Source organism: Sander lucioperca, chromosome 16 (genome assembly GCF_008315115.2).
Source record: "Sander lucioperca isolate FBNREF2018 chromosome 16, SLUC_FBN_1.2, whole genome shotgun sequence".
NCBI classification, from domain to species: domain Eukaryota; kingdom Metazoa; phylum Chordata; class Actinopteri; order Perciformes; family Percidae; genus Sander; species Sander lucioperca.
Genome location: NC_050188.1, coordinates 19,239,272 through 19,265,608, shown reverse-complemented (window position 1 = coordinate 19,265,608; position 26,337 = coordinate 19,239,272). Strand labels below are relative to the sequence as shown.

Below are 26,337 nucleotides of genomic sequence, written 5' to 3'. Positions count from 1 at the left end.
TGTCTTTTTGTGTGCATGTGAGTGTGTGTGTGTGTGTGTATGTGTTGCTTCTCCCTAGAGTGCACCCGCTGAGGGTTCTTTGTGTATGGATAGGCTCTATTGTTACCATGTGTGTCCTCAGCCTCCACAGTTCGATCTATTTTCAGGGAAATTATCTCATAAACAGAAGCACTGCTGATCTGATATCTGGTTCCCTTTTTCTGCTGCTGCCCTGACGAATTAAGTGTCACAGTTAAACATCTGGAGGGCTTGTTAAGGCCTGAGTCACCAAAGGGTGGGTTGGGTTGGTGTGTACATATCGAATGTAGACATAAGTCTTGCAACACACCGCCTACAGATCTTCTGAAACATATTTCTAACAGCCATCCAAAGTGATTCACTCTCCTTGTCTTTACTGAAATTGGAAATGAATCACACACACTCCTCGTCTGGTGACTAACTCTTCTGATTAAGGGGTCTGATCTGAGGGTCCTCACACACACACCTCCTACAGATGGCTACAATCAACCTCTTGTGCATTTACTGTCATTGAAGCATCACGGCCATACTCTTCTTTACATGACTCATTTGATGCCAGTAGCTGTGCAAAAAAGAATTCTTTACATGTAAGTACAATTGAATCAATCTCACTGGATGGTAAACAGGAGGAATGAGATTGACTAAGCGGTGTTAAAGCCATAATTATAGTGTTGTATGAAAAGCAAACAAGTTACCCAGAACTGTTTCACTTTTGCTCACATTACTGACAGAAACTGTCTCAGAGCTTTTCATGTCTGGCATGTACTGTAAATTAGAGACACTGTTTTGAATCTTGCAGATTATTGACTCAGGTGATTGATTATTGGTGTGTTCACATGTAGGGATGCTCCAACCAGGCTTTTGGAGAAGATACCAAGCACAAATGTAACATCAGAATCAGTTTTTACAGAAGATTATGGCAGAATAAATTCTATAATTTGTTTTGCATCCAAACGTTATTTTAGAAGTTGGACTTCATATTTCAAAATGTTGCATCAAATGTAGAATATGTATTGCTATAAACTAGTGGTTATCCATCTTATATTTCACATGAAATTCAGTTAATCCTGTTTTTACCATTTAAAGTTATGGACTTGAATATTCAGTATTTCACATTTTTAGCCAAAAGGCCATATGTCCTTTAGAAACCTGGTAAAACTGCATAAAGGGTTAGGTGATACAGCAGTTGCCTTAGCCAGTACCAGTCTCCAGTATGTGGCCTTAAGCAGTTAATGTGGGGTTTTGATCCTATTTTGTAGTTTGTCTGTTAGTAGTATGTGAGAACATACAGATCAGAGGTCTTTACAAGTGCTAATTATGTTGTGCAAATTAAATGTACGGACATTAGGTATCTTTGTGTGGGCAGCTTGAATGTTCTCTTTTGTCCTGAAAGGGTTTTTGGGGAGCCCTGCCCTCCCCACCCACCTACACAGCGTCGCACGCATTGATTCAACCTTTAGCTTATTGATCAACCCAAAGGGGGGGTGGGGGGGGGTCCTATGGCACAGCTGTGTCTTTGGGACCACCATGTCTCCTAAATACCTTTTTAGCATTCTTATCAAGAAAAATGCAAAAAAAAGCCAAAACAAATCAGATCTTTGAGCAACAATAGTCAAAATTGCTGATATTGTGTATATATATAATACATATACATATAATTTGGCATCAAATATAAAAGTAGCAACCTTATATAAAGACCTCTATATCATATATACAATACGTGAGATAGTTGATTACTTAATTCATAAAAACTAAATTACAGAAGTTTACTGATTTAGTAAATCCAGTTAAAAATCCCTTATTGATTCCCTGAACTTAATCTAGGATGGAAAAAAGGAGATGTTACAAAATAGAGGCACATGATGTAAACAGATTCAAGACACGTGGATCATGCAGAAAGAAAACATCTGCCCTATTTTCTTCATTCAGAGTACTCAGCCTCCCTAAAACAGCTGCCAAATTTCACCTCCGGAGGCTATTTTGTAAGTTTCTAGAAGCTTGGAGGTCTTTCACAGGCTATCCCATAAATTCCTGGCTGCCTGAGATATGCAACCCATGACCACTAGGTGGTGAACAGGAGGTCAGCAGTACCCAACAAAGAGAGACAAGTAGATTTGACCCTACAGGGTAAAAAGCCCAGATAGTGGAGGGGAAACCACTGCTGCTGTCAGTGAAAGTGACAGTGGAAAGAAAATAGAAGAAGAAGAAGAAGAAGAAGAAGAAGAAGAAGAAGACGCAGAGTAAAAAAAGATGAGTGCAGACCATTTCACTTTCAGATAGAAGGTTCCAGATAAGGAAGGGAAGGCATGAAGAGATAGGAAAGGTGTGTGTGTGTGTGTGTGTGTGTGTGTGTGTGAGAGAAAGGGAGGGAGAGAGAACAGAGATTTGAGCAGGAGGCAGTGAAGCAGGGGACAGGGCAGAGCTTGAAGGGGGGTCGGGGGGAGTGGTTAGCCTTTCTAACTGGCTGTATATAGAGAAGGCAGTCTGACAAGCCAGATCCAGTGAGAGAGTGAGGATACGACACAAGAAAGACTTAATTTTTACCTCTCTACCTGTGGATGACTTCCTGAGCAACACATCAGCAAAGCTCTGCAGTTTTCTCTCGGATTACAAAACCAGGATTTGTCTCTAAACTCAAGGTAACAACAATTTTAGCTTTCTTCACTTCTCAACAGCAGCCCTCCTTTATGCCAGACTTCAGGCAAGTGCAGGCTCAACGTCGCAGTATGGTTGACATGATGATCTCATGTTACTTTAAATATCTTTTTTGTTATATGGAAACTTTGAAGCTCTTTTGATTTATGTTTGCTAATCATTATTTTTTTCTGAGATTAGAACTCAGTGCTTTATTTAGCCAAAGGCACCTCATTTAAGTACCGCTAAGTCAAGTCTTTACTGTCACAACATATTTACCTTCTGGGTGTGGGATTGTAGGTTAGTTATTAATTAAATTAAGTTATTATTAGGTTCAAGAAAATGAGTGGGAGAAAGGTGAGATTTCTTTTCAAGAGGTTATTGAGTCCAGTGAGTTTGTGGCGGCTCCTCTTGTGTAATTCACATTGAGACTGATAACACACCAAGACCAGTAATCCCACCACTCACCTGTTGTGTTCTGTTGAGCTTGACAGATAATGGCCAATGACTGTGTGACACAGAGGGAACTGGAGCTGAAAGGGCTTTTTTTTTAATATAAATATACTGAGCCAAGATGCCTGAATATCTGTTGGGTGGTGCAGTGATATCTCAAAGTTTAGCTGTGGGAAGGAAAGTGAAAGAAGGTGGTCATAGGACAAAGTGTACAGTAAGCATGGAACATTAAAGGTTTGCTTCACCCAAATTACAAAATAACATATCACTTACCTCTAGTAGCCTGGCAGATATATAGATTTGATTTTTAGTTTAGGCCAGGTTTTGAGATATCTGATATTTCTGCTTCCACTCCCAATACAATGGTGAGGTCAATGCATTTTTATTTCTGGTGCCGACAGCATTGAAAAATTACTTTAAAATGTTCAACATGCTGTTAAAAGCTTTTATAAGACACTTTCTTCAGGAGAAAGTAGTTTCAGTGTTCACATTGAAGTCTGTGCATCATCAACAGACACTGTTTTTGCAAAGAGATGCTGCTCTTATGTTATTTAAGTTGGGTGAACTGACCCTTAATAACTAAATTATTGTTGTTATTGATATAATTAGATATTCATCAAAGTGTTTAAACAGGTTTAAGTTGTGAACATGGTCCTGAAGCTGCGATGAAGGTCCAGCCAAGAACGTGACAGTGCAGTTCTACTACTTCTAGTATGTGTGTGGGTTGCTCTTGCTGAGGATTCATCTGTCCTGTGGCTGCAGTGTGGGATCAGTAGCTTGGCTACAGCTGTCTGCAGCACCGATGGGCCATATGGCAGCTTCTGTGTCTGTTTCATAAGAAAAGCAGCTGAGGAAATGGACTAACAAGCTGAAATGTCCCACTTTGGCTGAGAACTATACTAAGACAACCACATATCTTCATATATTGAAGCTGCTCGTAGAAAAACAGTGATTTGCTGAAGTTACTCAACAAGAACTAAGTTGCTCTGTAAAGGGAAGTTATTGATTAAGGTACTGTCGGCAGCCAGCATTACAATCAGCACTTGTGTTTTTTTACACAGACAGTTTGACCTAAAGGCCTCTGCTGCTCGTTGATCAGACTAGTGGGTGTTTTATTGCACTGCTACATAGAGTCTGCCACAACAAAACACTTGCTTTAAGGAGGAGACCTGCCCATCCCATGCTGCCATATGCCCATGTGTGTGTGTGTGTGTGTGTGTGTGTGTGTGTGTGTGTGTTTAAGTGGGGTGTGGGTGCATTTCAACTAAAGGCGCCGTCATGCAGAAAACAGGACAGCAAAGATCTTTTCTAGAGCCCTGCTTTATGTGCAGGGTGTCCATTGTGCTCTGAGATCTGATTGGATAATTAATGATGCTATTTATGTAAGCAGCGGGCATACCCCTTGTCTTTGTCCAACCCCATATAGACTCACACATTCAGTAACCTGAGACCAACACACACACACACACACACACACACACACACACGGATGATTGTCTAGAGTGAGAGTTGTTGGTTGCTTGACACACACACACACACACACACACATATATTTAATTACAGGGTGATTATAGTGCAGCTGGATTTATATGTCCCTGTAATACAAACAGTGCTGCATTAGTGAAAATAACAGTTCAAGAGGGACTATATACCAGCACTTATTAATTAATCTCATGAAGGGCTGAGAGTAAAAAAAGGTAGCTAAAGAACCTATTACATGAGGCCTGAATTGACCCCATCATACAGCATTCAACATGTTTAAAGACCTTTGTCTCTATCATTGCATACTTGTTTCCATCAGTTTCTTTTGCTCTTGTTTTGAGTGTGTTTTCATATCTAGCTGCTGTTTGTCTTGGATGCTTGAAAGGAAAGTTAGAAAAAATAAGCAGATGATCTCCAAGGATCATGTGTTTGCTGCCAGCTCTGTTTAAAAGTATATTCTGTGTGTGCATGTTTGTCAGTGCGTATGTGAATTACTCAGCAGGAGGTGGATAGTGTGTTGGCAGCAGTCAAACCCCAATTATGTTGCTCACAGTGCGACCTCTTCCCCTCTCTTCCTGTGGAGTGTGCAGCATTTGACGTTCACAAACTTTTTTACCACTTCATCATATAAGCGTCAATTGCAAGAATAAGGATTATAGAAGGATATGGAATATATAGGATTATCTTTACCTAAATATCTTATATCCTATTTTCTGTCCACTTCCTTTTACAGATTTATCATGAAGCTCTTCCTGTTGACTGTGGCGGTGCTGCTGCTCCTGGTGGTGGGAGAGAGCACTGCAGAAAGAATCCTGTCTAGAAGGACCAAGAGGGAGCTTGCCAGTCCGCTCCATGTTGGAAGCATCAGGGACCCGTTTGGCTCCTACTGCGAGAGGAGAGGAGGCTGCTGCCCAGGCAGAGACGACCTTTGCACGGTTCCCTACCTGGACACCATCTGCTACTGCGACCTGTTCTGCAACCGCACCGTCTCTGATTGCTGCCCTGACTTCTGGGGCCATTGTCTTGGCATACAGCCACCTTTCATAGGTACGTAAGCATGCACAAGCAAATATGTTAATGTGTTTGAGTGTGCTTCAGGGAGTTTTCACAGGTGTGTGTGGGCCTGTCATAGTTTGTCAAGCTCAAAGAAACATGCTTAAGATAATGGACTGTATGAAAAGTATTGGACACATGTACGACGTACAACGTTTGGATGTCAGTTTGATCTCTTTTTAATTAACAAATCTCAGAAGGGAAGGCTGAAGGCTCTGTCCTCCCCTGCTCATTTTGGTAGAAAACTTAAGATTTAATTAATTTTCCCATCTATCTAACTGTTCACTTGACTACATTTGGACTCCCCAAACAGTTGTAGCACGATCCTCTCAGTGTGGAGGTGTAAAATGTGCCAGTGACAGCAGAGGACTACCTGAGAACAGAGCAGGGAACAGTAGGCTTTTTATTAACCCTAACAGAGGGAGGGAGGAGGGGTGGATGGAGGGCTGAATGAAGATCAGGAGAAGGAATGTGGGCTATGTGGAGGGAGAGACAGACAGGATGGGACGCAGAGGGGTCGGTACAGGTATGTGTTCCCTGGACGACGAGGTAGGGGGATCACGAGGTGGGACACAAACACTAATATATGTTTAAGAGTGTGCACACACGTATCTGACCACACAGTCTCACAGCCTGGAGAAAAGCTATGGTGCTTTTTTTCTTATTGCTGCCCAGCAGTCACAGATTGTTGTAGTCCATAACTCAATTCAATGCTTTATTCAGCTGGACTTTTCTCATTATGTTGTCAAAGTCAGTGTATAGTTTTTTAATATTGGCTCACATCATGTCTCCATCATGCTATATAAAAAGTGTCACATTACATGAAACCACATACTTTCAGTTCAACAGAATTCACTTTTATAAAACCCTTAAATGTCAATGAGTAACTTGTCACACTTTTCAGCTCTGCGGTAACTGAGTTGTGACAGAGTGCTGGGCGAGACAGCTGTGAGGGGGATGATGGGTAACAGAGGACCTCAGTCATAAATCACACAATCAGCTCTGGGCCTCGCACCAGAGGCGAAGAAACCTGCTCACACTGTAAATTCTCAGCCTGCTCATGCCCTAAATTTCGACTGACAGCACTTTCCAATGTAAATCAGCTTGTAGATAAACCTCATTGTGAATCTGTCACCGAGTCAATATAGTTTTCACAATCTGTAAGTTAGCAGGGTTCAAATGTCAAGTGTAATGGGTCTAATTCATTCAAAAGGAATGCTAATACTGTGTCACTGCTAAATCATTTTTGCTTAGTGGAGCACTGCAGCTCAAAGCGCAAATGTTAAGGATTTGTTGGTGCTTAGTTATAGATGTAATGGACTGGCTACTTTTGTGGCCCCTTCCCTCTGTCTCACCAGAGGTGGTGAAGTGGAGCGTAAGCTGGTTAAAGCATGACGACGACCCAGGAAGCCTGGGAAGGCAGGAAAGAAGCTAACGCCACATTCCTACACTGGATTACTGGAGCTCAGAGCTCCTTAGACCTCACATATTACACACACACACACACACACACACACACACACACACACACACACACACACACACACACACTATTAAGTGTGAGTGCTCTCTATCTAAGTGCATCTCGGTCTCCCATTTGTATATTTGCATGTATATTAAGTTGCCCCTTTTTTATCTCCTCTCAGGCACCTGCGAAAGAAATGGCAACAAGTTCTTTTCAGGGCAAACATACAAAGAGAACTGCAATTTATGGTTTGTAAACCCCTCTTTCTTCTTCTTATTTCTCTTTCAACCTCTTAAATCCTAGGTTTTCCCTTAAGTGTCCACATAGCTTAAAGCTTGAAAAACATTGTTTCCCCTCACTTCATTTACCCTCTGTATCTACTTGTTCTAACACTTATACTGCGTGAAGTATTCAAGCCCAAGCTGCCATGTTTTTATGGATGCACCATTACAACAAATTGTAGATGTCACATGCATTACATTTTTCCAAATTTCATGCTGACGTACAGTATTTTGTATTCTTAAAATCTCTGGGATCTGTACTGGAGTTTAAAAATAAAGTTGGTCAGGGTTTACAAAATATGTGTGTGCAGCATGTGTTTCTAATAATAAAGCCACTGGTGGTATAATATTCAATCCTACATTGATCACATAATCTTATCACGTGCGTGTGTGTGCGTGTATGTGTGAGATTATGGCAAAATGTAGTCCAAGAGACACCTACTGTAGCGGGAACTACGTACCACAGAGGTGGTTTTGAGTACTTTGCCAGGTGTTTATATGTCTGCGGCCAGATTTTGTCAGTAATACAGTGATAGTATCACAACTGTGCAAGATTCAGTCACGAAACTTTACAGGTGTGTAGTTGACATCAAAATGAAGGCTGAGATCGAAAATGGGTGTCGAAGGTAGGGGGGTAGGAAGTAGGGAAGGGCCCCCCCGTACTTTACGCCTCTGACCCAATTTGGCGTTGCCGTTTGGAAGTTATTTTGACAGCAGGAAAATCCAAGGTGTAAAAAAATATTAATAATAAGAAGATTGTTGAATTCCATTTAGCTACCGTTTCAGGATGCTGGTATTGTGCATGTCGGAACAGAGCCATCTTTAGTGTTATTAACACCTGTGCTTTTCCTACTATCAAGTCAAAAACACTGTTGTGTAAAAATGCCTATAGTTCAGTATGAGAGTAATGAAATAGAAAGGGAAAAAAACACAAGGAAGAACAAGTCCATGTGTTACAGAGCTAATTCTGATAATGTTATTATTCATTCCAAAGCATTCTTTGTTATGATCTGTTATGCAGTAAAGAACAGCTTGGCAGTTTGTGCCTGCGACAGGAGGAACAGTAGCTGCATAGCTGAGGATAAATCAAAACAGGCTCCATGCCAATGTTTTCTATCTCGTGTTGTGTGTGTGCCAACCTCTCAAACAGTGTCTTACATACCCCTCCAGATTAACATGGTACATTTAATCATAATTGATATTTTCTGTTAAGCTTCTGAACTGATCTTACTTTGATGTAGATAAAAATCCACTCTCCTCTAAAGCACAAAAGTAAGGCTGTATTTTAAAATACAACGCTCATATATTCTTATTTTGACTCTTTTGATTAGACCTCCTTGACAGTGTTTTGTTTTGTATTATTTTTTTCAGTTTAGCATACTGATGGACAAATTCACAAACATCTCTTCACTTTATGACCCTGACATGAAGTTAAGAGTTTCAAAAACAGTATTTTAGATTAGCTCTCAGTGACAGCAAATTGTCTTTTATCTTCATGGCCTTCAACAACCCTGAGGCCAACAGAGTCCATGTGGCTGTTGTCATTTTTCTGCATGATATCGACGGCAGTCAAGGAGAGGAAACGCAGATTCTGAGAGACTAGAGGAAGGAGACAGAGAAGGACAAGTGAGTGAAGGCAGGAAGAAGATAAATTGAATTCCTCACCTGTCCTCCACTGTGGTTTCCCACATCTGTGTCATTTAATGTTCCTCAAAGACCCTGTGCATGTGTGCGAACATTCACACAAATGTTGATTTAACACCCTTAATATATTTATCTTCATGCAACGATAACACTCTGTGGCTATTTGTCATGACACGTCTAACCCAAACCACGCTGACCTCGCTGACATCCTCTGCTTTATACCTCGCAGCTGTTCGACCCCAGAAGCTGTGCTGTGTCAATCTGACAGGCCTGAGGTATGACTTTTATCATGGCAGCTCAATTAGGTTTGACCTAAAGGGTCTGATGGGTGCGTAGATAGGAGAGGACGGCTGTTGATGAATAGCGGAACTATAGTGTTTCTTCTGGAGAAAAGACTTGGAAAAGGCTGAGCTGCATGGTAAAAATAACCTCAGGTGTCCCAGTTCACCAGAAAACAGCATTCATGTGCTAACTCCCCCTTTCACCGCCACACAAAAGAGTCTTATGCACATACACTTTCACAAGTGCTTGTTAAGGCAATACACATGGATGCTTGAAATATTGCACCACAGCTTTGGCGCATAGGGACATACACACTCCCTTTTCCCACTCCCACTCTCTCCACTTATTAATTTCCCAAATGTGCATCCTCCCAGCTCTCAGAATCAGGGCTGCAGGGTGGATGACAGGGCTTCCGCTTTGAGTCGACATGCAACTCTCCCTCTTTTCCCTCCAAAGTCTCTAATTAGCAGTGGCCGAGCTCCCGCACACTGTTATCTAACCTCCTACATGTCTTGACTGACCACTGACTTAAGCCAAATAGGAAGCCAAATATCACTGATAGTCAATAAAAAAAATCTGCTCTTTGCCCATCAGTATCACAATCAGTATAATCTTTATCTTAGAATAACTCTTGGACAGATTGTGTCAGTGCGAGACAGCATAGAAACACAACTTGACTGAGCATGAAGTATTAAAGAAATGCTTGTGTTTGTGTATGTATGAAGATACACCATGATATCAGTGGCAGTCTTCTGTGTTAATGGGATCCCCAGCTGAGACATTTTCCTTTCTCCAAATGATCTGAATTGCGGTGCCTCCTGCTCGCACCAGCAATCTTAAACGGCTCCAAAGCAGCATCTATCTCTATGATTTGACAGCAGCTCTGCTCTGTCTGCATGTACTTCAGATCGGACAACAGCCAATGGTTTGGTCTAATTTGTTGTATAGTTTCTCAGATAATGTAGATACAGGTCATATCTGAACGCACACAAACATGGCTCTGTTCCCACTGATCTGGCAGTATTTGGCTAGACAATGCACCTCATGTCACCCGGTGTGTGCATTTGCATGTTATGTATGCAAGTGTTTGTATGTGTATCGTCTCAGAGGTCAAGGGGTGTTTTTTTCTAATTGGGAGTGTGATGGAGAATGTGAAAAGGCCTCCCACTGTCCTCAGAGCCGTCGTATTTCTTTCTCAGTCACATTCTGTCCCCCTGTCTCCAGGAGTCCATCATTACGCCTATTTGTGTGTGTGTGTGTGTGTGTGTGTGTGTGTGTGATATTTGCTCGTGTCTCAGTGACCCTGCAGAAGAGTGCATTTTGAGAGGTAATACACACCCTGTAGGCTTCAGTGTAACTAAAGGGGAATTTGGCGTCTTCATCATTGTGTGTGGTTAAAGATCCTTTGGGGCAGGTCCCCCTCTCTGTAAACATGATGTCTTATGTACAGTAGACTTTATGGTTGGAAGTCTATACACGTCTGTGTGGGAAACACCCCTCATTCTCTTGCTAACACACTCGTTTATTATGATATTCCCAAAATGACTGCTGACCTTGCAGCTGTTATTTATAATGACTTAGTAACTTTATTTAACCAGGTAGTCTCAGGGACAGGGAGAACAATAATATTTACAGTCAGACAACCAAGAAGCCAAGAAAACATCAATAATGCTTTAAAATCTCCACGGTACATAATACCTGAATCTAGCCCAGTAAGGATTAGTGTGGACATAAGGAGAGCAACTTTAAGATACAGAGAGCAACAATGAGTAAGACGTGTTATTACTGATAGCGTTCTGGGATAGACTGGGCTTAAATGTTATAATAATTTGACATTTTGGGAAATATGCTTATTTGCTTTCTTGCAGAGCGTTAGATGAGAAGATTGGTACCACTATCCTGTCAGAGTAACTAGCTGCAGCCACCAGCCAGTTAGTTTAGCTTAGCATAAAGACTAAAACAAAATCCTGATTATACAAACAAGATATATCGTGTCATTTACCTTTGGACAAATCCATCGTTCTACTTTTGTTAAGTATGTTTGTAGGGCTTTTACTTTATGTTGTTGTATTGGTACATTCACTTAAGATACATACATTTTCCACCATTAGCACACACACACACACACACACACACACACACACACACACACACACACACACACACACACACACACACACACACACACACACACACACATGCATATGCGTATATACTCTCACGGGCAATGTGTGACCAGGAGGCAGAGTGCAATTGAGTGCAGCCCAGTGGAGCACCTGTTGTGGCCCATTGCACTTCTACACAAACTGGACTCCTTCTTTCCTCCTCTCCTCCTTCATGTCTCTTTTATCCACCTTCACCACTTTTCTCTTCTCTTCTCTTTAACTAGGAACGAGGAGAAAGGGAGAGAAAGTCCCAGAGAGGACGAGTACTGACGTTTGCCCTGATGTTCCCTTTCCTTTTCTCTCAGTATTGTGTATCGCTGCCAGAATATGTTTATTTATCTTCCCATCTGTGTGTCTGTATATCAGTCTGCCAGTCTGTCACTGACTCTCTTTCTTTCTTTCACACACACACACACACACACACACACACACACACACACACACACACACACACACACACACACACGTTATTTTTGTTGAGGATCCCCAAAGTAAACATAGTCGTCATCATTAATATCCTGCTCTCTTATCTTCTGTCATCTCTTTGGCTTCTTCTCTGCTTCCTTCTGACTAAAAATGGATCTGCATTCTGCAGCCTTAAAAGGCTGAATGTTTCCTTCAACATCTCCCTCGTTCATTCTTTTTCCATTTTTTTTCCCAGTTACTGACGTTATCCTCTTAATTAATTTCTTATTTGGGAATTCCTCTGATTCCCTGAATATTTGTCTATGCCTCAGATAGTCTAGTAGTATGTACTAGTAGTTCTACTTTATGTTGACTTCACTGGCTTTTGCATAAATATGGAAATTGCAATTGCAATTACAGCAATTAAAGCCTTTTAAAGGTCTCATGTCTGCTCCGCTTTCCGTCTCTCCTCTGTAGTACATGTGGGACAACAGGACGCTGGGAGTGTGAGCAGAACGCCTGTCTGATGGAGCCTGACATTATCCATGCCGTCAACAGAGGAAACTATGGGTGAAAAAACAAACACAGGCACACATAAACACACATACTTTATGGTATTTGATGTTCTACAATATGATCTTTATTACACATGGTCACAAACACATGCTCCTCCTATGTTGTGCTTTCAGGTGGAAGGCAGCAAACTACAGTCAGCTTTACGGCATGACTCTGGACGAGGGCATCCGGTTCCGCCTGGGCACACAGAGACCCTCCAGGACTATTATGAATATGAATGAGATCCAGGTACAGGACAGTCTTCATCCCTGAAAATTATTTTTGGAGTAAGAGAAATACATGTATGTAGGTGGTCAAGTGACTGAAGGCATAGGCACAAATTTCAGTGTTGATACTTCTATTTTTTGCTCAAGTACCCTGAAGCAAGTCATGAAAACCTTACCATCCTCAGTGTAGCTGACCTTTGACCTCTGACCTTGCTTTTAAAAGGTGGCATGAGTGAACTAATTTCCATACAGGGATTGGAAGAATATCATGTTACTTGTTGTTACTGGGTGTAACCTCTTCTTAAATGTCACAGACATCATCTATTATGTATTTCTTGTTCCCACTGAAGCTGTATGACACGTTTGTTTTGTTGCTGCTATGTAGTTTATAGCTGCACCATTATGGAAAGTGTAAACATCCCAGATTTCTTCTGTATCAATTTATATACAGTTTGGTGTCATTAGAAACGTTTTAGAAGATTAGAAGATTTTTCCCACTAGATTTTAAGATAAAGTTTAATATTTTTGAATACTTTTATGTACAAAGTAGATTTTAAATGTTGGATCAAAGGAGGAGAGCAGGATGTTTTTGCGACAGGCGAGAATGCAGAGAAAAAGTGAATTGTTACAGTTTTGTTGTGGCTTTTCACTTCTTTAAACACTCCTGCATACTTCCTGTGAGTGATGTGATGATATGATGATTTGCAATATGCTGGGTCTAAAACCTATTACAACAAGGGAGCGCTGATCAAAACGTTTCTCGCCTAATTATGGTGGCTTGTTGGTATGTGATGGCGTTTCTGGCTGGAACCTCAGCCCACTCGGATCCGCTCAGTCTTTGTTTACATTTCACCCAGACAGATTACATAAGACGGAACCAAAACATCAGACACAGAAGATGGAGAGGATGGTGGCTGCCTGGAGAATAAAGAGCAAACCTCCTCTTTAGTCTACACCTCCCACCTCCATCCATCCCTTTATCCATCCGTCCTCACTCCCCCTGTTTACGTCTCCCAACATTCCACGACTACTTCCACCCTAAAAACCTCACAACTCCCCCTTCCTCCTTCCGCTGTCAGCGTGTCCCTACCTGTGCCAGGAACTAGATCAGAGCCTTGCAGCCCATTCATAAATCTCTCTGTCCCTCTCTCCTTTCATGTCTGTCTGTAGACTTCTTTGTAAGGGATGGAAAATTGTAAATTCTTGAATGAATTTAGACTTATTCTGGCAACTATTTTCCCTCTTTTATCACACCTTTAGGTTTCAGGTGCTTGTGCTTTTGGACTTTGACCTTACACAAGTACAAATCCCTGACCAGCAGCACATTCCTTAGTTAGGTATCAGGTGGCTCCATGAAAGAGTTCAGTTGGTTCAAATGACTCATTCGATCTAACAAAATGGTCTAATGGTTTGATGGGGAGGACCGGGATCAAAGGTTCTGTCTATTCTACAGCATCAGAGATTGATAGTGGGTCAAATGAGCCTAGTCACCACCTGTGAATAAGTTCCTTCTACGAGAAGGTAGATTTATGTAATCTGTTTCATGATTCTGGGTTTTGCTGAGTTTGCTGTTTTATTTTTGTAGGTTCGTATATGTCTTGTTTTACTTCCTGCCTTGTGTCTTTTCCCGCCTTTGTGTTTGTCTGCCCGGCCCTGATGTGTTTCACCTTTTCCAAATAATTACTTTGTACAGTCCCATGCTGCAACTCTGTGTTAGTGGTTCTAACTGCTATTTGCTCTATTTTACTCTAAATCCTTATTTAAAAATGTGGGCTGTCACTTATGATAATCATTGCTTTAACTGAGAACATTAATGTTTCCTCAATGAGGATTGAGGGTTGTTCTGTGAGAGTGTAACAGTGATTACGCTCTCTTGACTTGACTCGCTTTTTCTCTCTGTCAGATGAACATGGATGCTCAAACTGATCGTCTGCCACTCTACTTCAACTCAGCAGAGAAGTGGCCAGGAAAGATTCATGAACCACTTGACCAGGGCAACTGTGCTGCATCCTGGGCTTTCTCAACTGCAGGTAGAGCAGGAATGGAAGAAATGAATAAAATGCAGGAAATGTGGGTTATCATTATGAGACGTAAAAGAAAGAAAGAAAGAAAGAAAGAAAGAAAGAAAGAAAGAAAGAAAAGAAAATTTGTAAAAGGAAATAACTTGACATATTTGACAGGTTAGGTGACATTGGCTGAAAAAGGCAAAATAAATACCCAAACACTGCAATAATGTTCCCAATACTTTTATTTTACATGGACATGACAATGTGCTGACCACAGAGTCTTACGTTTTTGGTTAAAATATATCATGTTTCTGTGTAGAAATTTGTTATTCAGCACCTGCAAAAAGTTAATGGATATCTATGATTATGACATACATTAGCTTCCTGAAGACACAAACTGTAACAATTAGATAGATAACATTTTCCAATCTAACATATTTTTCAGTGTAAAAATGTTTTTTTTGCATGACATTTTGTAACATTGCCTATCCTCTTCAATAGCTGTAGCATCAGACAGAATCTCCATCCAGTCAATGGGTCATATGACTCCTCAGCTGTCCCCACAAAATCTAATTTCCTGTGACACGCGTAACCAGGGAGGCTGTGCAGGTGGACGCATCGATGGAGCCTGGTGGTACCTCCGGCGTAGAGGGTAAATACTCAATTTTATTTGAACTACAAAAAAAAGGAAAGCATCATATAATAAGTTCTGGTGATTACCTGATGACAACATGCTAAAGATTTGACACCTTTTTCCATCCCTCTTCTCTCACAGAGTAGTGACAGACGACTGTTATCCATACCGACCTCCGCAGCAAACACCAGCGGAGGTGGGCCGCTGTATGATGCAGAGTCGCTCGGTTGGTCGGGGGAAGAGGCAGGCCACACAGCGCTGCCCCAACACGGACAACTACCACAACAACATCTACCAGTCCACACCGCCCTACAGGCTCTCATCCAATGTAAGCACAAACACAAAGAGACATATGTGATGCATGCATACACACCTACTCACAGGTCAACACCCTCACATCAGTTCAACACCCGACCAGCTCAACATGTTCTCAAACTTCCAGTAAACACGCAGCTTTAATAAGCTTGCTGTACATTTGTGGGACTTCCTCGTGCAACAGTAGACTATAATCTCTTTCACATGTTTATTACCGTATGTGTTTTTGCACACTTTCCTCAAGCATACTTGACTCCGTCGTTAATGAACATGGGAAAGTGCTCGACAGCACACTTCACTGAATCGGTAAAGGGCAAGAATTTGTGTTTTTACCTGCCTGTTGCCACTTTCATGGTCCAGGCAGTTGGATTCAGGATTGAGGTGGTTGATTGAAATATAATAAGGAATTAAAAAATAATCAATTCTGATTGGAGTTAAGATTGGTTTGGCTCTACATACTGGACACACAAACACTTTAAATATCATCATCCATTATCATGCTCTACTATCATTTGAAGACTCAAAAGTGTATCTGGAATTAGATTTCTGTGTTTACATTCTAATATCAAATTACTCGACTCTTTCTGCATGTCACCCATTCATGCTCAGCCACAATAGTAAGTTGAGTAAACCAGAATTAGTCGATATGAGAGCATAGTGGCCAAGAGGTCTGACTGATTACATTGAGAAAACACAGAGAAACAACTATCTAACAAACACAATTTACAAAAGCACCTCTGACCTTCCTTTTGAGCTCAAAATATCATGTAACATTCACTAAAACCGTTTCCATAAGCCGTTTCTGCCGTTCTCTGTGCGTCTCCTCCCAATTCAAAGTCAACCACTGAGCTGCAGCCGACATGTGGTTTTATCGTCCAGCATCCATCACTACTAAATTACGAATTATGCCTCTTGAAATCATTACAGCCTGTTGTTTCTGTCTCCCGATGGCTTGTAAAGTCAATAAGCCAGGCATTAAAGCCAAGGGGCCCTGCTGGACTCAATCTTGTTATCTGACTTTTAATATACAGGGGGGTTGTTTTCATCCTCTCCATTTCACTGACATGTAATGATCTTCCTGTCTGTATCTCTCTCCTCTGCCTATAAATCGTTCCTTCTATCGCCTCTCTCAGGAAAAGGAGATAATGAAGGAGATTATGGATAATGGCCCTGTGCAAGGTAAAGCAAACTTGTAAATAATATTTTAGTGTCAACATTTGCTCCCAAGTGAGTGTTACTTTTTAAAAATCAAAACAACACTGCACTCCCAAGGGACACACAACTCCAAACGCATGCACTGTGAGCCTCGTGTTAGGTTTCCAACCTTGGATGATGTGGTGTTTGACCTCGTCATCATTATTGGTTTTGTGTTTGTGGTGTGTCTTTCTTTCTCTATGAGGCTGTGCCAGCTTCTTGTTTTATTGTTTAGCACTCCAGGAAAACTTATTGGCTTCACGTCAAGTTTCCCTTTTGCCTTTGAGTTTCTCTCTGACACAAAGGCATAGAGGTGTGTGTGTGTGTGTGTCTCAGTGTAGTATATACAAGTGGAGGTCCACACACTGTTCTCAGCTATAGGACATTGGATTTAGTGCAGGTAACCCTCCATAAGAGGGAATTTCTTAGCTGTATATCCGGAGAGTTTTTCTCAAAGCTGGAAAGTCACACAGAGTTCAGCTGTGCAGCACACTCACACACACACACACACACACACACACACACACACACACACACACACACACACACACACACACACCGCTGCCCTGTCTGATGTCTGGGGTGTGTATGACTCAGGGGGCAAATTGAAATGTGTTTGGTGAAATTAGGTAATTACTTTTAGATTTATTGTTGTTTGAATAAGATTTTTATCTCTCCTTTCCATAATACTTTCCGCAGCCTGAAAAGTTGTATTGCGTGTGTGTTATATCCAACTAATTCTCCCTGCTTGTTGGTTCTTGCAGCTATAATGGAGGTCCACGAAGACTTCTTTGTCTATAAGAATGGGATCTACAAACATACTGATGTCAGCTTCACCAAACCTCCACAATACCGCAAACACGGCACACACTCAATCAGGATCACTGGGTAAGTTACCAGTATACAGTACATAATAGAGATTTTGCCAATGTTTTGTGAAACAACAGCCTATTAGTCATTGCATAGCTGTAAGTAGAGGTTTGGCTCTGTGTACGAACCTGATTAGACTTAAAATAAACAGGGAAACCACGTGCCATGTTACACAAACTCGTGAATGGGGTCTGGACAAACACATTTGCCTTCCTTCCTCCTGATCTAAGTTTCCATGTGCCTGTTTTAACTGTTGCTACATGCTCAACAGATGCCATTTCAGCAGAAAAAGTGTTTAAAAAATGAATCAGGTTTTAATTGAGAAGCTACTCGATTCAAAGCTTCACCTGCACGTTTGTTTGCACACAGCCGAGATTGTATGTGTCAACAAGCTTCCCTCCCAGTCTGTTGCTCTTGGAGACACACCTTGGCTCCACTCCTCTGTCTGCTGAAGACAAGGCCTCCCCCTCCCTCCTTCTCCCTCTATCTAGTCACTACGGCGACCACAAATATGCAAGCGGGTAGACAGCTGACACACCTGGATTGCTTGCCCCCACCCATTGGTCTCTCCTTATTTCCCCGTTCTCCTCTCTTTCCTGCCACATTTCTGTTTCGCTATCACTCCTCAGCTGGTCATCTTGACTCACTATTCGTCACGCTTTCTTTTCTTTCTCTCCTCTCCACACCCAAGCCAAAACACTGTTGTTATCATTTAGACTATCTTCAGACAGGCTGGTAGTAGTTGTATTTCATCCCTGCTGACCGCCAGAGGCGGTGCTTAAACACTGAATATTCGCATGCGCAGTTCGAGTATGTATACCAACAATGTCACTTGTGACCCATGGAAGACCCGGGAAAGACTATATCTTCCGGTGTCATCAGGAGATCTGTTCCTTTTTTCTTCTCACGTGCAGTTGCATTTACTTAAACATTGGCTGAAGCCTTGAACTTGAACGTTTTCTACGTTGTCGTCACTGGTGGCCTTGTGACCGTGTCGGTCGGAGCAGTGACAGTTTGTTTGTCCTCCAAAGGCTGCGACGGCTCGCTGCTAGGAAGCTACCTTTTTATGGAGGTTGGTGAGTAGTTGAGTTGGGTAGGTATGAGTTGTTTTCTTTGCTATACATTGGGTTGGCTGTGTTTTTGCTGAAGCTACCTTTGTACAACCAGTCCCTGACGGTGAAGGCGGCGTCTGCGCCCCCCCGCTCCCGGTATTAAGTTTCTTTTTCTTTGCTTTATATAACCTTTGTTGCTGTGTTTTCGCCAAAGCTATATATTTTTCCAGTGGTTTAGTGACCATTAACGGTGAAGGCTGCGTCTGCGCCCCCCGCTGCCGGTATTTATTGGTTCAACTTCATTTTTACTTAAGTTGGTTGTCGCTACTTATCGTTTTCACAGCATCCCTCAGCTTAATGGCCCTCTCCCCTTCGATAGCAGCAGGCTGACTAGATATTCTTGTTTTGCCAACACTACCCTTTGCTGTTGTAGGCGGCGTCTTCGCCCCCTTCCATCGTCTTACGGTTCTATAGATCCAGTATAGTTGGCGATTGTATTCATTGGTAAAAAGCCATATTGACGTCTGGCCACTCACACCTCTGCTGTATAGGCGGTTGTTTGCACCTCCTCCCTTCAGCTTACGGTCATACTGTGTCATAATGGACGATCCACACTTCTGTGCGGGCTGTGGGGTTCCTCTTCAGGCAGATGACCTCTGCCCAATGTGCCTTGGGCCCGATCATCTAAGGGAGGGGCTTTCTGACAGCCCGTGTATGAACTGCAGCTACATGCTGCGGGCATTGAGGGCTGCTAGACTGGCGCAGGTTGGGTCCCCGGTGGGTGACCCTTTGTTAGACCTGTTGCCGCCGGCCCAACCTAGGCGTTCGAAACGTTGGACTGTGGCTTCTGCTGCAGCTCCCCCGTCCAGGAAAAAGGTGAAGTCTGGTGGCACAGACACTGGAGGCTCAGGGTTTCGCAGCAGTGCCTCCTTGCCCTGGCTCCATGGAAGGACAGGGCTTACCTATCCAGGGGCATCCCTATGGGCTGCGTCCCGTGCAGACAGGAGATTGACAGATGCCTGCCTCTCGGAGTGGGCTGCAGTGTGGCAGGGCAGAACAGTTCAGGGGTGTTGGTCTGTGAAAGACCGTGCCGCACATATCAATGTTCTGGAGCTGCGTGTGGTGCACCTGGCTCTCGAGCACTTCCTGCCATACCTGAGAGGACGGCATGTGCTTGTATGGTCGGATAACACGTCAACCGTCTTTCATGTCAACCACCAGGGTGGCACAAAGTCTGCAAGGCTGCTGCAGGTGTCCTGGGACATCCTGACGTGGGCAGCCCCTCGTCTTTCCAGCCTGCGGGCAGTGTATCTACCGGGAGACTGGAACCAGGTGGCAGACTTCCTTTCTCGCCGCAAGCCTCCTCCAGGGGAATGGCACCTCCACCCAGAGGTGGTGTATGTCATCTGGGACCTCTTCGGCAAAGCAGAAGTGGATCTCTTTGCATTGGCCTGCCCACTTTGGTTCTCCCTGGCGGAGATGTCCAGCCCCCTGGATCAGGATGCGCTGACTCATCCCTGGCCCGTGGATCTGCTGTATGCCTTCCCACCGCTTCCTCTGATTTGGCTGACACTACAGAGAGTTCTTCGGGAGGGTCACAGGGTGTTGCTGGTAGCCCCCTACTGGTCAGGCAGGACATGGTTCCCTCTACTGCACAGACTTTGTCACGGCACGCCGTTGCGCCTCCCGGACAGAAGAGACCTTCTGTCTCAGCTGGGAGGTCAGATCTGGCCCCCCAATCCTCTGTGCCTCAGATTGTGGGTTTGGCCACTGGTTAGCAGCTGCATAGACCTCATCAGCCAGACTATTCTGAATGCCAGAGCACCATCCACCCGCCTGCAGTATGACAACAGGTGGAAGCTGTTCTGTAATTGGTGTACAGGCTGAAGTGTGGATCCGGTACATTGTCCCATGCCTACCATTCTGGAGTTCCTGCAATATCTTTTGGATGAAGGCAGGTCTCCCTCTACCCTGAAGGTGTATGTGGCGGCTATATCATGTCGACATGCCAGGGTTGCTGATGGCACTGTGGGGAGTCACACTCTGGTCTCCCTCTTCCTGAGGGGGGCTTGGAGGTTGCATCCCCCTAGAGCCCCAACATGGGACCTGCCCCTGGTGCTTGGAGATCTGTGCCAGCCTCCCTTTGAGCACTTGGCACAGGCGGGGTTGAAATGGGTGTCGGTTAAGACTGCATTGCTGCTGGCCATTACCTCGGCAAAACATGTCAGTGAGCTACATGCTCTGTCTATGAGTGCCTCATGTCTGAGGTGGAACCCAGATGGCTCGGGGGTCACGTTGTGGCCAAACACTGCATTCCTGCCAAAGTGCTGTCCCATTCACACCTCAACCAACCTCTAAGGCTCGCCTGGTTCAGCCCCCTGCCTGGCGATGGATGGGTCGAGCCAGAACTGTTGTGCCCAGTCTGTGCCCTGAGAGCCTATGTTGCCGCTACCGTGGGCATTCGGCGGTCAGAACAGCTGTTCCTCTGCTATAAAGTGTGTCTTTCATGACAATGATATATTGCCGCTCACTAGTCTCACTTGTAAATGTGCAGCTAACATGCAATGGGGGCAGAGGGGGAATGTGCTTTTGTGAGCATTTGACTGTACTTAGTACCTCTGCGTCTGAGCTTGTTCATGAACATGAGTTTCTCCAGACAGGGAATCTCAGCGCTATGATAAAAGCAGTCTCTTCTTTTATCTGATTGGCCATTGACAAAGACTAAACACAACCCATTTACAAGCAGCCTTTCATGTCCCTTTTCATGTTCGTGTCTTGCATGTATATTTTATGACATTTCATTTTATGTGCATGTGTATGATAAACACTCAGCCTCCAAACCTGTACTTAGCTTGTTTGAACCACGTGTTTCATGCGCTGTAGTGAAATGTCCTCTTTGAAAACTGTGGATGCACAGGATTTTACATCTCTACAGCTTCAGTTTGTCGATAAACTATGGACTTATCCAGGGTGTGAGATGATGCTAAGGATGAGAATGTGGATTCCCAGCTTTCCTGAATGCCTTCTGCTCTTTGGTTCCTATTGACTCACTGGGGAGTGAATGTGGATGTACCAGCGACATGGTTTTAGGGACAACATAGTGTTTTGAGCTCCAACCTGCCAGCCACAGGCATCAGTGTGTTTACATAGGCCAAATCCCATAGCGGTGCGTTCCTTTAAGCCCAGGGCCTGGGAAAGTTTGTGGAAAGAGCATTGAGGTCCACTGTTGTGGAAAGGGCATTGTCTGGGCTGCTGATCCTGACTGCACTGGACAGAGAGAGGGGGATCAATCCTCGGAGAAGAGGTCAGGGGTGGGCTGAGGGGCGTTGGGGAAGGGCGGGGAACATGGGTACAGTGGTATGCCCATTATTGTCCCCAAGTGAGCAAGTGAGCTGATTGGAGGCCAGATAAGAGATCAGCAGTGGTCTGATTCTGTCTGGCTCTGTCTGTACCAATTAATATGCAGGCAGGCAGGCATGCATATGGAATACATACAGTATACAGGTGTGAATGTGCCCTTTCTCACAAACACAAATCCCATCTATCCAGTCTGGTTCAGATTGTAGTTGGCATAGTTGTTTACACAGCTGTTTTTAATGTGTCTGCTCCTGGTCAATGTCATGTCTGAAACACCGGGCTAATAAACACATTCGCTGATAGAAGGTTGGCACTATCTGCCGGTGTTGTAATGACAGGCTACTGAGTTGGTAGAGTCTGAGACCAGCCACTCAAACACACAACGCATTTCTTTCCCTTATAAAAGAAAACAAGCGATTGGGCACCGGGAGTCTCTTGGTAAACGAAAAGCCTGGAGTGCCAAAACAGGATGGGAATTGGCTTTGGGAGAATGTTTTGTTCATGACGAGCAGAAACGGTGGGCATCTAAAAGTTGGCAGTGGCTTTAAGACCAAAGTGTATGGCATGATGGGAATTTGGGGCCTTTGCCAAGGTTTCCTGAGATCAAGCTTCTGGTGAGAAAGAAGGGTAAAGATAGGCCTCTACTTTCAGATTCACATATGTATATTTGTGCGTTTTGTTTGTCATTGTGTTGTTCTCAGCTATCTGTGACGGGATTGAGGTGGTGTTCACTTCCTCGTAACCTACCCCCTCCTTCCTATTTTATGTCCAGAGTACGGAAATGGCAAAGGAAAAGGGGAATTCCGTGTTCTTTGGATTGGAATGATGTAGGAGTGCAAGTATGCCATGTCCAACCATTATCCAAACCATTGTTTTCAGGATGTTGTTAAAAACACTAGAACTAGAACACTACTTATACCTCTTCCTGCTTTTCTTTATCAATAATGCCAAGTGTGTTCGGGGAACACATTCCTGAGAAGTGTTTACATGTTTGTTGGACAGCATCCATTATTTCAACTCTGACACAACTGATTTGTCCTGTTGTTTGGCTTTACACTCTAATGCATTTTGAGTAACCATCCTCTCTGCTTTATGCACCAGGTGGGGAGAGGAGAGAAACTTTGATGGGACATCAAAAAAATATTGGGTAAGTAGTTTCAGTATGCAAAACAATTAGCTCAAACGTTGTGCTTTTAATAATTGATAATACATTTAAAAGGGAGTGTTTGACAATGATGCCAGTTCTGTTTTTTTTGCATGAATATAACCAGGTACTCTACAGTATGTACATTCTCAAATTAAAATCTGCCTCCTCTGTAAAAAAGTTTGACTTTACTTTTCTTTTCAGATTGCTGCCAACTCCTGGGGAAAGAACTGGGGAGAGAACGGCTACTTCCGTATTGCTCGTGGGGACAATGAGTGTGAGATTGAAACATTTGTGATTGGTGTGTGGGGCAGGATCACAATGGAGGACATGCACAACCATCATCACCACCATCGTCGCAGACACATTTAGAGACACAGCAGATGTTAAAACCCCACAGAGACCTTTTGTTTTTAATTTGTTTTCAAGAGTCTCAGAATTTAAGCAGAATTTAAGCACATCCACAAAAATCAACCCCAGAGCCCCTGAACCCTGTCTTTTTATACGTTACTTCACTCTGGGGATCAATACAACCCCTCTTCTCTTCCATCTGAGAACAACACTTCCTACTGTCCTTGTAACTTGAGGTTTAGGGCACCAAAAAAAACAAACAAAGATAAACTCAGCTAAGATAAAGCTCTTTTATGTTGCCTTATAATTATGCACCTCAGGTACCTACTGATCCAAAGACCACACTTCCCAGAATCCTCAGTGTAATATCTGGTGAAAAATGTTCATGTTGGGTGACGACAGAAGGAGAAACTCAATCTGATCTTTTTTATTCTTTTTTGTGCTTCTTTGTCAACCTGAACCTTTAGTCTTTGCTAAATCTTGAATCCAGAATGACCAAACTTCAGAGGGACAGTTTGGAAAAGAGGAAATCTGATAGCCAGATTATCAGACATCAGACCCTTTCAGAGTGACACACCCAGCTGAACTGTGTAACATGATAATATATCATAGATGACCTTACTGACATTTACCTGTCTGCTAAATGAAGGCACAGTTTGGCTCAGTCCCTCAGTTTTAGAGAGGATGCTTGTATGGAGTCAGTAGCTGCAAGTGGTATGAGTTTCTCACACATTCCAGTAAAAAAGCTAAATCTGACACTGGAAACAGTGGAGCATTTCATGTGTTTGATGGGTATAAGATTACAATACTCTGATTTGAGATTTTAAAGTGCCACCTACCATGACCAAAATGACTCCCAACACCACTCGATATTTTAAAGCAATTTAATAATGAATCGGGCCCTAATTCAACACATTTATAGTGTCAATAGGCTACATTAGATTAAACATGTCATTTGGCTGCAGGTGAAATAAAACAATTTCAGCCCTAATAAATGAAAAAAGTCACCATAAACAATGAACATATAAATAAAAGCCATGCTGCACATTCTTGACCCCATCATGACATCTAAAAGATAAAACTCTGATGCGTTAAGAGGTTAAAAGAATTGTAATACTTTGAAGAAACAGAGTTGTTTTGACCTCTGCGAAAGAAAGTGTTTGTGTATAGTAGTCTTAATTTGCTCCGTTCCATGTACAATGTTACAATTTGAGCAAAAGAAGTTTTATTTTACTACTTGTTTTACCATGTACTGTATTTAGTAACTGTCATAACACACTCATCACTCAGTCGCTTTTCTGCTTGTGCTTCAACATGGTTGTAACTGTTTGACCACAGCGGGGAGGATGAGGGGGGATACTGCTGCTAAGTCAAATCTGTGCTACAGTATTTGACTGCAGAGTCTGTAGTTTGATGCATTTCATATGTAATAAACCATGTAAAGCCACTTCTAACTAACACAGAAACACTTCAAGTCACATAGGTGGCAGATGTGCTGTTTGGCTTAATGTTCTCATATTTTATTTTATTGTTTTCTGCTAGGAAACTTAACATGTTCCAACTTATCAGCCGTGTGTCTACACTGCTTGATGTCTTTATTTCAACCGATTGCAGGCTGATTGAGGGATCTTTCTGATCTTTTTGGGGCACAGCCACACTTAAAAGGCAAGTGCATGGTGTAGTATTACCACTTACCTTAAATTACATCCTTGTGTGCTTTAGCTGTCACTTCAAAAGGCTTTACCATTTCTATATCATCGCGTCTTGTGATCTTTAAGGTCCCTCTATCATCTCCTTCAGGCATGGATAAACAGTTAGGCATAAAAGCAAAGGTGAAATGTCTGGATGGACTGGCAATGTGCAATGTGTTGGATAGATAAGCAGTTATTGCATGTTTCTCATTCAATGTACCGTATCTTTGCTTTCATTCTGGAGTGAGCGAGGGCAGGGCAAGAAGAAGGGCAGCCCATCAATATGAGATAAATGACACCAAGGCCAATGTGAAACTAAACTCTTTGGCCTGAAGCGTGATCATGTCAATCTTCTGTCAGCAGAAAGGAGATCTTTCTATATATTCTATATATTTTCTATTATGTGTGGGCATGTTGCTATAGCTCCTTTACAAGAGAGAAAAAGATCAATGGACAAAACTTAAGTTGCTAGGTTGATTTATGTCACTGTTCCGCAGTCCTCACTGGAAGTTCACAGAGTAGTCTTGTTTGTTTCATTACAATTTATTTTCACTAGAAGTTGGGAAGCCTTTATCTTTATTTATAGAAGCTATTTCATCACCTCCTCAAGCAGCATCAATGTGAGATGAATGAGTTCTGTACCTGTGTTACAAACACTGGTTTGTACCAGTGGGTTGAGAAAATCAGACAAATGGCTGTTTTCATGCAGAAGGAAGTATTGGAATCAGACCAACGCTAGTAGAGACATCTAATTTGTCAGTGTCCATTTATCCAACATATGTGGCATGTTAATTATTTTTATGTAAAATGAACCACTTCACTGATGTTTAGACTTTATTTATGACAAAATGTGTAAAGTATATACTTTTATTCCTTGTTTGTCTGTGCAATGTGTTATTCTCTCTCTGTCTCTTGTATTGTGTGCACTAAATGCAATACCACATTAGTTTTCACTTGTGCAGCACAATAAAGTCTTTCCAAAACCATGCGGTCTCATTGTGAACACCTATTTGTATTGTATCATTTAAGTATTGAAACAAGGTGATATGATCAGGGGGG

The 26,337-nt window shown here is 42.7% G+C and overlaps 1 protein-coding gene across 1 annotated transcript; it reads left to right on the top strand.

The window, feature by feature from the left end:
* Nucleotides 1–2,409: 2,409 nt before the first annotated feature.
* tinagl1 (tubulointerstitial nephritis antigen-like 1) lies at nucleotides 2,410–26,264 on the top strand. Its single transcript, XM_031323108.2, has 12 exons — nucleotides 2,410–2,657; nucleotides 5,321–5,634; nucleotides 7,287–7,353; nucleotides 12,360–12,452; nucleotides 12,572–12,686; nucleotides 14,568–14,694; nucleotides 15,172–15,322; nucleotides 15,446–15,632; nucleotides 16,753–16,798; nucleotides 17,578–17,701; nucleotides 23,194–23,239; nucleotides 23,441–26,264. The coding sequence occupies exons 2-12, from the start codon at nucleotides 5,328–5,330 to the stop codon at nucleotides 23,606–23,608; spliced, it is 1,431 nt and encodes a 476-aa protein (XP_031178968.1). The 5' UTR covers nucleotides 2,410–2,657; nucleotides 5,321–5,327; the 3' UTR covers nucleotides 23,609–26,264.
* The last annotated feature ends 73 nt before the right edge of the window (nucleotides 26,265–26,337 follow it).